Raw genomic sequence first — 13045 nt, forward strand, 5'->3', positions numbered from 1 at the left:
ACATCAAAATATGATCTATATATATGCACCAATTCAAAAATCATAACTAGGATTGGTTTCCTTCGATGGTACCGACAAGTGGAATTTCTGGCCTGGGCCCATGGACTATTTGAGGGAAAATCCAATATGGCTGCCAAACCATGTGACCTCTGACATCATAATTGAAAAACTTTATTCCTCATGGATAGGCAATCATACCTGTAAAGTTTTGCCTCAATCTGATCAGCCATTTCAGAGAAGATGATTTTTAAAGGTTTTTATGTTTAAAACAATATAGCTGTCAAACCACGTGACCGATGACGTCATCGATTGTTTTCCCACATAAAATTTAGCCCAAGATAACCCTCAAAATTTTTCATATGGATCAGATAAAGCGTTCGAAATGCAATTATGACGTCATAAAGAAGACACCTATGACATCATCAAAAAACACTCGTTTCCCAAGGGGAGTACTTCATATATGCCAAGTTTCAATTTTTTCCATGGAGCGGTTTCGGAGATACAGAGGTCCAAAGTTTTTCCTTTTTTCCAGCACAGCTGCCACACCACATTAACCATGACATCATAATTATCTTGAAAACATACCACATGAGTAGTAGTACTGATGTTGAAAATTTTGTGTTAAGTGGAAAAGCGGTTGCAGAGAAAACAGAAAATTAGCATGGATGGATGGACGTACATACAACCCAAAAACATAATGTCAGTGGAGGCATAAAAAGGGAGGGGGGAAGGATATATTTTTACTGTATACATACAAATCTGCAAAAGATAAATTAAATAAAACATAATTAAATAAAATGACTTCAAAAAGGAATACAAGCAAAGCAAAATGGATTATAAAAAGGAAGGCTGGAGATTCAGGGTGGGCTTGAGTAGGTGAAACCCCTGAATTACAAAAGAAAACAAAATATAACAGAACATAAATTATGCTGGAAATTGTTTATTCACAAACCGTTCCTTTTCGTTTATGTGGAGACAGCAATGTCTTTCCCAAGAATGGCAGTGAAACATTTGACGAAACATTTGAAACACGCAAGCAAAAAAATTAAATTTTAACCAATGACTGCACTTCAGCAATCAATCCATAATTAGAAATGGTGTGATCTACAAACCAAGCACACCTTTCGAAGCCTCTCATTGCCGACATCATCCAATGTCACCCTCTCTTCGCCTCCCGTGGTCTACAGAAAGAATGAAGGAGAGATGCATCAGAAACCAATAAAATAAATCAATCACCGACTATTTTACAGGATAATCACGAAACAATTTCTAGTGTTGAAATTTTGAGAGGTGGCCTCACATTGGGGGGGGGGGGAGGTCATAAATTATCTATGTAAATGTGTACCGTGTAGCACCACCTCATAGTGGTGGCAAAGAGAATTAAAATCTCTACTTTTCCTTTGGGAACAATGGTATTTTTTCATGTTTCTCTTCCCACGCTATAACAAATACAGTCGTGGCCAAAAATATTGGCACCCTTGCACTTTTTTCAAATAATGCACCATTTCTTCCAGAAAATTGATGAAAATAAAGAATCTTTTGGTATCCACATACGTATTTCTTGGTTTGGAGTGGAACAAACCAAAAAAGCTGAAAAAAAAACTACTGAATCTTAGGTTATTCCACACAGATATCCTAAAATGGCCCAGACAATATTATTGGCACCTTTTATAAGTTGTGAAAAATAATTTGATTTCAAGCAGGTGATTCTCCTTTACTTTGGAATTGAACTCAGCTGTGGTAAGTTGCAGGTGCCTGCAATATAAAAATCACTCATTCAACCAGTTTGAACAGAGAAAAGGAGTCATTCTACTGTTTTGTGTCACTGTGTACCACAATGAGCATGAGGAAAAGAAAGAAAACCAGAGAATTGTCTGAGGATGTCACACAAGATTGTAGCCAAGCATTGACTTTTTCATTCAAGCTTCTGATTCTCCCAATCTGCCATGATCTTTCCTGGGAAAGCCACATTTCCAACCTGGCCTCCAAAGCCAGTCACCGGCTGGGCATCCTCCATCGTGCAAAGTCCTTCCTCGGCCCACCTGAGCTCCTGACCACATACAAAGCTTTTGTCCGCAGCCTGATGGAGCACTGCTCTTCCCTCGAGGCTGGTGCTCCTGCCTCTCACCTTTTTCGGCTTCACACCGTGGAAAACAAGGCATTTAGGATCACTGGTATCTCCCGGACAATCATGGACATGGACAATCTCAGGGCTATAAGTCCATCTCCAGAGACATTGATATTCCTGTGTCCACCGAATGCAATGTTATCAGGAAGTTTAAGGCCCATGGCATTGCCGCCAACCTCCCGGGACGTGGCCACAAGAGAAAACTTGATCAAAGATTGCAGCGAAGGATTGTTCGAATGGTGGAGAAAGCACCTCGATAAACTGTCAAACAGATTCAAGCTGACCTTCAGACACAAGGTACAACAGTTTAAACTTGCACCATCTGTCGTAAACTCAATGAAAGGGGGTTCTATGGGAGGACACCAAGGAGGACCCACTGCTGAGAAAGAGACATAAGAAAGCCTGACTGGAGTTTGCCAAAACACACCTGAACAAGCCAAAATCGTTCTGGGAGAATGTCCTGTGGACAGATGAGACCAAATTAGAGCTTTTGGGGAAAGCACATCATCTCTATGTTTAGAGAAAAAAAATTAAGAATTCAAAGAAAAGAACACCTTCCCTACAATCAAACATGGAGAAGTTTCAGTGATGTTTTGGGGTTGCTGTGCTGCCTCTTGCACTGAGTGCCTTGAATGTGTGCAAGGGATCATGAAATCAGGAGATTACCAAGGCGTTTTGGAGCGCAATGTTCAACCCAGTGTCAGAAAGCTGGGTCTCCGTCGAAGGCCATGGGTCTTGCAGCAGGACAATGACCCCAAACACACTTCAAAAAGTACCCAGGAATTGTTCAAAACAAAACACTGGACTGTTCTGAAATGGCGAGCAATGAGTCCAGATCTAAATCCCATTGAACACCTGTGGGAAGATCTGAAAACAGCAGTCGGGAGAAGGCACCCTTCAAATCTCAGAGAACTGGAGCAGTTTACAAAAGATGAGTGGAACAAACTGCTAATAGAGAGGTGTAGGAATCTCATGCATGGTTCAAGGAAGCACTTGACTGTAGTTATTTTGTCCAAAGGCTGTGCTTCCAAATATTAAGTTGAGGGTGTCAGTAATTTTATCAATGCCATTTCTTTTTATTTTCTGATTTAAAAGGATATATTAAGTTCTGAAACAAAAACAAAGGTTCTGTAATAGTAACAGTGAAATATAGAATTGTGGAGACCAAATACTTTTGTCAATGTCAACTTATTTTTGGAGAAAATTGTGAGTTATTTGAAAAAAAAGTGCAAGGGTGCCAATATTTTTGGCCACGGATGTAAATTTCTTTGTTTTGGAGTTTTGAAGGAAAAACGAAAAACAAGGTCAGTCTGTCCATGAAACTGTGTGACTACACGTCTATTAATTACGTAACTCTTTGAATGTCAATTGCACCCTGACTTCACATACGTACGTCTATTAATTACACACTGTTGGAATGTACTTTTCGACTCCCTTGAGACTGCTGAGACCCCCTTCGACCGTTGAATGCCCTTTAAGATCCAGAAAACCCTGAAGACCCCAAGGATGCAAAAGACCCAGAGGACCCAAAAGACCAATAAGACCCAATGGATTGTTCAACTAAAACCCAAAAGTCCTTGACGGCCCAAAGACCCCAAAGACCTCTAAGACCCAGAGGACTCAAAAGACCCCGAGAAACCAAAAGACCCCAAAGACCAAAATTTGTCGCAGGAATGGACATTAATTAGGACAAACAGGGGGTAAAGGAGGGATGGGGCAAGACATGAAGACGGGGATGGGGGGGGGGGAGTAGGGAGCAGGGAGTAGGGGTTAAAGCGCTCTCTGCACGGGTAAATTTGTTTTCCTTTCCTTCTCGCCCAAATTTTTTTGGCAAACAGGATGACTAATTGGTTCTCTCAGTGATGTGACAGAAAAGCTCTGCTGGTATGTGTGTATGTGTGGATGTATGATATATATATATATATATATATATATATATATATATATATATATATATATATATATATATATATATATATATATATATATATATATATATATATATATATATATATATATATATATATATATATATATATGTTTCTCGAAGCAAAATCAAAATATATAAAAGTAACACAAGAAGCACGTGAACAACAACCACAGACGATCTGAGTTAACCCAGAGCTAACTGTGCAATGAAACCCAGGCTCACAGCTAACAGTTACAGTGCCAGATTCCGGTAACATTTTGCTTTGAAACTCGCAAATAAAAACATCATTCTATAGCACATCCGATTCATATAATGCATCTTTCTACTGCACACGAAAGTCCGGTGAAACATCAATACACCGGTTATATCGATATCATTTTTCATATCGATGTACTGTGTTGGAATTCTGAATATACCGGTATACCGCAAAGAAACAAAATCCATATGAAAAAAAACAACCCCCCAGTATATCACCAACAAATCGAAGAAGGGTGTTTGCAAACTTTAAATACCGCACATGATGAAAAAAAGATTTGATACACTCGGTGTCTTGGTGAAACATGGAACAGGAACTGTGAAACGCTTGATGCCAAGACGTACCGGGAAGCAAGTACAGTATGTTTTAACTTTTTAAACATCGGCATCCGAGCTCATCAGCTCTGAACAAACATTCATGTTTTTCTTTGCACTCGTGGCTGGTTTTAAAGCAATTACCAATTGGTTATTCATATGAATCGGGTGTACTTTAGAAACCTTATGCAGAGTCAGTGATCTGCGTTAACGATACTGGTATAAACTAGTTCCCCTTCCCAGAATAAGATACGTTTTCAATGTGCATGTTGAATAAACTTACAGTTCCCACCCGTTGTTTCGAGGGATGGTGGAAGGAAATGGCATCGAGTTGAGCGCGTTTCAATACCTGAGTAATAACCCCGGTCCGCCGAGCATCGATTCTCCAACTTTTGTCTTTTAGTCGAACAATCCATCTTTCAATCCCTCTTGAATAACTCCGTCCTCCCTCCATCAATTAATCCATCTTTTAACACTTCTTTAACTCCAGCTACCCATCCATCGACAGTCCATCTTACTTTAACTTCCAAAAATAACTCACTAACTCCTCAGTCCTCACAATCCTGCCCTCTTTGCCGTTCAAACCCTGTAATTCCCGTGGGAAACTTCCCTCAGCTGAATCCACACGTTCATTTCTCCATCTCAAACCACTCTCATCATCCTTCCACCTGCCAACCCCCCCACTTCACAGTGCACACCATCCCCTTCAAACCCACATCCGAAACCATCCTCCCCCACCCCCACCACCACCATTACCATCCTTCCACTCCCCTTCCCGTACCACCACCACCACCACCACCACATTACGAATAGTAATTACTGATTAACTCAGTTGCCTCAGTACAATGACCCAAATTAATTACCCCATTAACTCATCAGTAGGCTATAATTCCCATGGATCCCTCAGCATGTGCAAATCAGTGTGACCACTCCTCATTTTCATAAATGCCAAGGGGAGCCAATGAAAAAAGCCAAGAATTCACAAGGTTTCGGAAAAGCGATGGTAATACAAAACCTATATGCCAAGAAAACCTATAGAAAACCAAGACGCCAAGGTGAACAACGAATCGCCAAGATCTTGTGAAAAAAAGCCAAGGAGTGGTCACACTGGTGCAAATCACCATGGAATTAAATAAACTTCTTTCTTTCTTTCATTAAATTATTACCTGCAAAATTCCCCAATAATCCCCGATGATCGACACGTCGATTGTCGTCATCGTGCGAGATAAACAACAGTTGCTCCTGCTCGCAGGGTGATATTTTTAATAAACCCATTATACCAATATACCGACAAAAAACAAATCTGCATGAAAAACAAGGACAAATGTGTCCAAGAGCCGCGTCATAAAGGTTTTGTCTTCACCAGAACAACAACAACAACAACAACAACAACAACAACAACAACGCAGAGCTCTCTTAGAGCCAGCGTTCGCAAAGCGACACGGCTAATAAAGGTTTTGTCTTCACCAGAAGAAGAACAACGCGGAGCTCTCTTAAGGCCCTGTCACACCTTGACGTTTTAGCCAGCGTATGGCAAGGTATCAAAATGTATATAAAACGCTGTCGTACGCTGAACTATTGATGTTTTTTTTTTCCAGTTTTGGACGTATTCATAACGAGTTGAACATATGCATAACGTATTAGTAATGTACACATAACGTTTCGATAACATATAGATAACTTATACCAACGAATGCTGAGCGTGTTGTCGGCATTCACAACCTATGCCCAACGATAGTCTAACTTATGCATAGCGCGGCAGCGTATCGCCAACGATCACGTGGCGTAGCCTATAAAAAGGCTGCGGCTCGACGATTCAAATCATAACCGCACTAGACATCGAAGTGTCACGCCGCTGTCGCACCTTGACGTTTTAGCCAGCGTATGCTGACGTATGAAAAATTTGCCGAATACGCTGGCACACGTCGAATACGTTATGGGTAAGTTTTGTATACGTTAAGAGCACACTGAAGCACGTTGGCATACGTCGTAGTATGCCAAGCACGTCGACAAATTTTCAGCATGTTGAAAATTTTTCGACGTATCCAGCGTGTGACGCACACGTTCCGCATACGTTGGTATGTTACGCGATCGTTGACACACGTCGACACACGTTACTTGTAAGTTACTCATAAGTCGAAACATGTCGAGGTAATGTTTAGCGTACCCGAGACTTATTTCTAACCTATGAGTAACGTATCTCCAACACACATTGACGTATGTAAATGTATTTGACGTCTTCCGGACGACCACAGAACTTACTGAACGTGTTACTCACTTACAGCTACCGTATAATGGCTGATTGGCAACGTTTAGGGGAATTGGTATATAAAAATGGGGTTCACACAGGAGGAACCCAGTGTTCCAGACTCCATGATTTATTTATTTTTCTTCGGCATGACGGTGATGTTGACACTTTGATTTCTAGTACCGTTATGATTTAAGTCGTTGAGCAGCAGCCTATTAATTATACTATATTATAACCGCACTATAAATCGAAGTGTCAACATCACGGTCATGCCGAAGAATAAAAATAAAAAATAAAAATAAAAAAACCATGGAGTCTGGAACACTGACACTAAACATTACCTTGACGTGTTTCGACTTATGAGTAACTTACAAGTAACATGTGTCGACGTGCGTCAACGATCGCGCAACGTGCCTACAACTTATGGCTAGCATATGCGGAACGTGTGAGTCATATGCTGGCATATGTCGAAAAATTTCAAGCATGTTAAAATTTGCCGACAGCTCGGTGTACTACGACGTATACCAAACTTACCCATAACGTATTCGACGTGTGCCAGCGTATTTGACAAATTTTTCATTCCTCGGCATACACTGGCTAAATCGTCAAGGTGTGATGGGGCCTTAAGAGCCAACGTTCGAAACACGACGCGGCTAAAAATAATCAGTAGATATACCGAGCTGTGATAGTGTGATGCCAACAATGAACAAATCGAAGAAAGTTTACAATATTTAATACCGTACAAAGACTACATGATTTTAAAAGCTCTGATGGACTCGACTACACCTGGAACAGTCGAAGGCGTACAAGGAAGTAAGTACAGTGGGTTTTAACTTTTAACCCTCAGCATCCGAGCACCGTATGAGCAATTGCATTTCTCTTTGCCCTCGTGTCTGCTTTTAAAGCAATTGGTTATTATTTTATATGACTGATGTGCATTAGAAACCCTGTGCAGAGTCGGTGATCTGTGATACTGGTATGAAAGCAACACCATAACAGTTTTCCGAGATAGTCATACCGGTATGGCGAAAGCAATGGATCTCGATTCTCGACCTGTGTCGATTACAAACACTGATCTCGCTTTAAAACAAAATCATTTTAAATACAAGTTGAAGTTGGAAGTAAAATAACCGTTCTCATCATGGGGGGGGGGGGGTGGGGGGGGAGAAGGCCTGTGTAAGAATACTTACAAAAAAAAATTACCGTGTGTCAATGATGTGTACGTCATGTATTAATACGTGATGGACCGTTGAAACCTGCGTAAAAATGTTTTTTTTTTTTTTTTTAAACCTTTAATAGTATCGATAGATGTACCGGTATATACTGGTAAGATCCCACCAGTATATAGATATTGAAAAAAAAACCGATACCAATGGAGCAGACTGCACACACTTGCAAAATACTGCAATTGCTTCACTTCATGTGACAGCAAAATATCGAAGTTATTTTCCGAGTTGACAGCTAAAACTGGCTGGACTCGGACTCGGCTCAGAAACACAACTTGCCGAGTTCGGGAAGAGCACTATTTCCTTCCAAGTACAGCAAGTCCTCGCTACCCGGAAGTTCGCACATCATAGTTTTGATTATTCGCAATTTAGTTTTAATGACAAGTTATTCAATTATCGCAAACATTTTATGCCTATCGTAATGTCATTGCAAGGAAAAACGCAAAAAAAAAAAAACTTTCAAACTGCCTGCAAAAAACAACAATCACACAGGATGCACATAAACACACTTTCACTTTACTGCGCATGTACCGTACACTGTACTGTATTCTCTTCATGCTCGCCTGCATACCTTCCAGTATGAATCCAAAGCGACCCGCAAGTCTTTTGCCGAGCACACCTAGTTTCAAGAGACAACGAAAGGCTGTCACATTGAAGGTGAAATTGGATATAATTAAAAGACATGAACGAGGTGAAGGGACAACGGAAATCGGCCGCGCGCATGCAATCGCTGCATCGACTGCACATTCGATCGTTCAAAGTTCGGCAAAGATAAAGAAAATATCACAGATCGCGACCAGTTTGAGTGCAACGACACTAACGAGAATGAGAGATGGTGCCATGCACAACATGGAGCGTTTATTGTGTGTGTGGATAGAAGATCAAACTAAACGTGGCATGCCTTTATCTCTTGCTGCGATACAAGAAAAAGCGCCTAGTTTGTGGAACAATTTAAAGAAGAAACAAGAAGCTGAAGGAAAGGGTGAAGGCGCAGAGACCTTCACAGCCAGCCGAGGCTGGTTCATGAGGTTTTGTCATCGCGCAAACCTCCACAACCTGAAGTGTAGCGGTGAGCCAGCAAGTGCGGACCATGCTGCCGCATCAAAGTTTCCAGCAAAGTTGAAGAAGATGATCGAGGAGGGGGGGTTACTCACCGAAGCAAGTCTACAATATTGACGAAACCGGATTGTTTTGGAAAAGAATGCCCTCCCGTACATACATCGCACGAGAAGAAAAGACTGCACCAGGGTTTAAAGCAGCAAAGGACAGGCTTGACCTTATTACTCAGTTGAAATGCAGAAGGGGATGTAAAACTCAAGCCGCTTCTTGTTTACGTTTCTGAAAACCCACGAGCGCTAAAGGGTTGCCTCAAGCCACAACTTCCCGTAATATGGCGGTCAAATACAAAGGCTTGGATGACTGGGGCATTGACCCACGATTACGTGATCAATTACTTCTCCAATCATGTTGAGAAGTACTCCAAGGAGAACAACATTGACAACAAATCTTTGCTGCTTGTAGACAATGCTCCTGCCCATCCTCAGCATACAGAAAACTGGTGTGAAAACCTGCAGGTAGTATTTTTACCACCAAATACTACCTCACTTTTACAGCCTATGGATCAGGGAGTTATGGCTGCTTTTAAAGCCTATTATGTTAAGCATACTGTACCGTGCTGCAGCTTATCAAAAATAACACCCATCAGAGATCGGGAATCCCCCACCATTGAAGCATTTTTTTTTCAAGATGGCCGCCCCAGTCGGCCATCTTAGATCCGGCTCCGCCTAAAATCAATAGGGTTCATCCTTTTCAGGTGGTATACGTGTGACCCAAATTTCAAATCGATATGGCGAACAGTTTATGAGTTATCGCACTCACAGCTATAAATGTTGACGCCCAGCCAGCCGGACGGACGGATGACCCGGGTGACAACAATATCCCCCCTTCCGCCACGTGGCAGGGGATAAAAAACTGATAAGAACAAGCTATCAATCAAGGAGTTTTGGCAAACATACAGCATAAAAATGGCTTAGGAAAATATTAAGGATTCGTGGGCGGAGGTGAGTGTCTCCACAATGAACGCTGTGTGGAAGAAAGTGTGGCCTGAGTGTGTCCAGAATTTCACGGGGTTTGCTGATGCTCCGTTGATTAAAAGTCAAATTGTAGACCTGGCGCAGGAGGCTGGTTTTGAAGAGGTTGACTTACTGGAGTCTCATGCAGAACCCTTCAGCAATGAAGATCTCATGGAGTTGGAACAGCAATGAGAATAATGTGACGTTCACGGGACTTGAACAGTCCCGCCAACGTAGAATGAGCCGAAACGATGGAGGCGGTTTATTTATTTATAACCCAAAGGTGGCGGTTCTAATCGCTCTACCGCAAACGGGACGAGGAAGGTGGCACGAGTCGCTTTTCACTGAGTTGATAACGTTTATTCCTCGAACCAGAAATAACAAGACTCGGCAAGAAGAGGGATCCGGGGCGATTCGACGGGATGGTGTGGGATCGGGCGTGGGGAGAACACAGACAATTCCAATGAATATACAAATCTCAAACCCTCTAAGGCGCCAGGTACACACACACACACACACACACACACACACACACACACACACACACACACACACACACACACACACACACACACACACACACACACACACACACACACACACACACACACACACACACACACACACACACACACACACACACACACAAAACGTAGCTATTCCTGGTGGTCAGGCTGGACCGTGGTGTGGACGCAAAAGTCCCTGGATTGGCGTCGGATGAGCTGGCCTTGCTCTCGTCAGGGGGGCAGGAGAAACCGTGGTGCTGTCGACCTCCTGGTCTTGGCCCAAGTCCGCTCACAGCCGCCAGGGAACCAGTTCTGGTGCCAAATTGCGAGCAGGAGAGGGAGGCAGGTCCGCCCGCCGTTCGACCCCGTACTCCGAACCAGCAGAACCCCAGAGCCAACCAAGGTGAGGCACGAGGCTCAGCAAGGCTACAAGACACGATGAAACCAGGGCCGAATCAGCGCAACAACAAGCACGCTCCCAGCACAACAACCTCCACCCCAAAAAACGGTCTTTCTGTCCCGATCTTCGTCCTCTTCCTTTTCGACCACGAACAGAACCTTTTTATCCTCCTGTCCTCGTCACTTCCAATCGAGCCGTTTTATTGGCCCACCGCCGTCGCCTTCCGCCAATCGTGATCACGGGGCGGAGCCATCCGCAGCACTGTCCTGTGACGTCACGGCAAGCCTCCAGGGAATACTAATAGGGTTTACGCAGACACACTTACCCTAACCCGTCTCCCTATCTAATTACGTGACAATTATCATTTCCCCCTTGAAGAAATGGACATTTACTAGACAACTTATCACCACTGAATTGCTACTTATAACATCGAGATCCTGGTACACTCGAACAGCATGGCATACCTAATTAAACATCCTAATTACCCTTTGAATGCATACCCCCCCCCCCCTCAAACGTAACAATAAGAATAAGAGTAATAAGAATAAGAATAAGAATAAGAATAAGAATAAGAATAAGAATAAGAATAAGAATAAGAAGCTGTGACACCTTCATCCAAGCATCTCACCATGAAAAACCTCAGCTCGTTTGAAAATGCCATATAATTTGTTATCGGGCAAGATCCAAATCTTGAAAGGAGCACTGATTTTAGCTGATTTGTTAATGATGCCCTTTGTTGCTACAAGGAACTTTATGCAGCAAAGAAAAAGAAAGCCATCCAGCCCACTCTCCATGCATTTTTCAAGCCAAACGATGCAGCACCAACTACATCCACCATCCAGGATGCTCCTTCAACCAGCTGCCAAGAGACCGTTCCCACTGGTGAAGAAAGTGACAGCACAGTGTCAACTGAAGAAGGGGATGATTCTGCCACTCCGCAAGTGTGACTTGTCCACCGCAATCAACTCCATTCCTCCAGCCTCGGGGTAAGCTGCCACTACTCGAGGAGTGTGTTGTGTTTATGCCCAAAGATTTGTTTAAGGGGCTGTCACACCTTGACGTTTTAGCCAGCGTATGGCAAGGTCTCAAAATGTATGTAAAACGCTAGCGTACACTGAACTATTGATGTTTTTTCTTTTAAGTTTTGGGCGTATAATAACGCGTTGGACGTATGTATATCGTATTAGTAACGTACACAGAACGTTTTAATCACATATAGATAACTTACACCAACAAATGCTGAGCGTGTTGTCGGCATTCACAACCTATGCCCAACGATAGTCTAACTTATGCATAGCGTGCGGCAGCGTATCGCCGACGATCACGTGGCGTAGCCTATTAAAAGGCTGCGGCTCGACGATTCAAATCATAACCGCACTAGACATCGAAGTGTGAAGCCACTGTCACACCTTGACGTTTTAGCCAGCGTATGCTGACGTATGAAAAATTTGCCGAACGAAGCTGACATACGTCGAATACGTTATGGGTAAGTTATATATATACGTTAATAGCACGCTGGCATACGTCATCATACGCCGAGTACGTCGCGAAATTTTCAGCTTGTTGAAAATTTCTCGACGTACGACACACATTCCGCATACGCTGGCACAAGTTGTAGGCACGCTACGCGATCGTTGACAAACGTCGACACACGTTACTTGTATGCTACTCATAAGTCGAAACACGTCAATGTAATGGTTAGCGTCAGTGTTCCAGACTCCCTGGTTTTTTTTATTATTTTTCTTCGGTATGACGGTGATGTTGACACTTCGATTTCTAGTGCGGTTATGATTTAAATCGTTGAGCGGCAGCCTATTAATCATATTATATTATAACCGCACCAGAAATCGAAGTGTTAACATCACCGTCATACCGAAAAAAAAAATAATAATAATAAAAAAAAAAAAAAAAAAAAAACAGGGAGTCTGGAACACTGACGCTAACCATTACATTGACGTGTTTCGA

General features: G+C 42.5%; 1 protein-coding gene across 1 annotated transcript in view; it reads right to left on the reverse strand.

Moving 5' to 3' along the window:
- Positions 1-13045, reverse strand: part of ZNF143 (zinc finger protein 143) — a 145415-nt gene that overhangs the window by 118195 nt on the left and 14175 nt on the right. Inside the window, exon 7 of the mRNA XM_085887023.1 lies at positions 1122-1181. Within this exon, the coding sequence (XP_085743149.1) occupies positions 1122-1181 (60 nt within the window). The remainder of the gene's footprint in view (positions 1-1121; positions 1182-13045) is intronic.

This window comes from Eptatretus burgeri, chromosome 6 (genome assembly GCF_056783735.1).
Source record: "Eptatretus burgeri isolate ZD-2024b chromosome 6, Ebu_testis_v1, whole genome shotgun sequence".
NCBI classification, from domain to species: domain Eukaryota; kingdom Metazoa; phylum Chordata; class Myxini; order Myxiniformes; family Myxinidae; genus Eptatretus; species Eptatretus burgeri.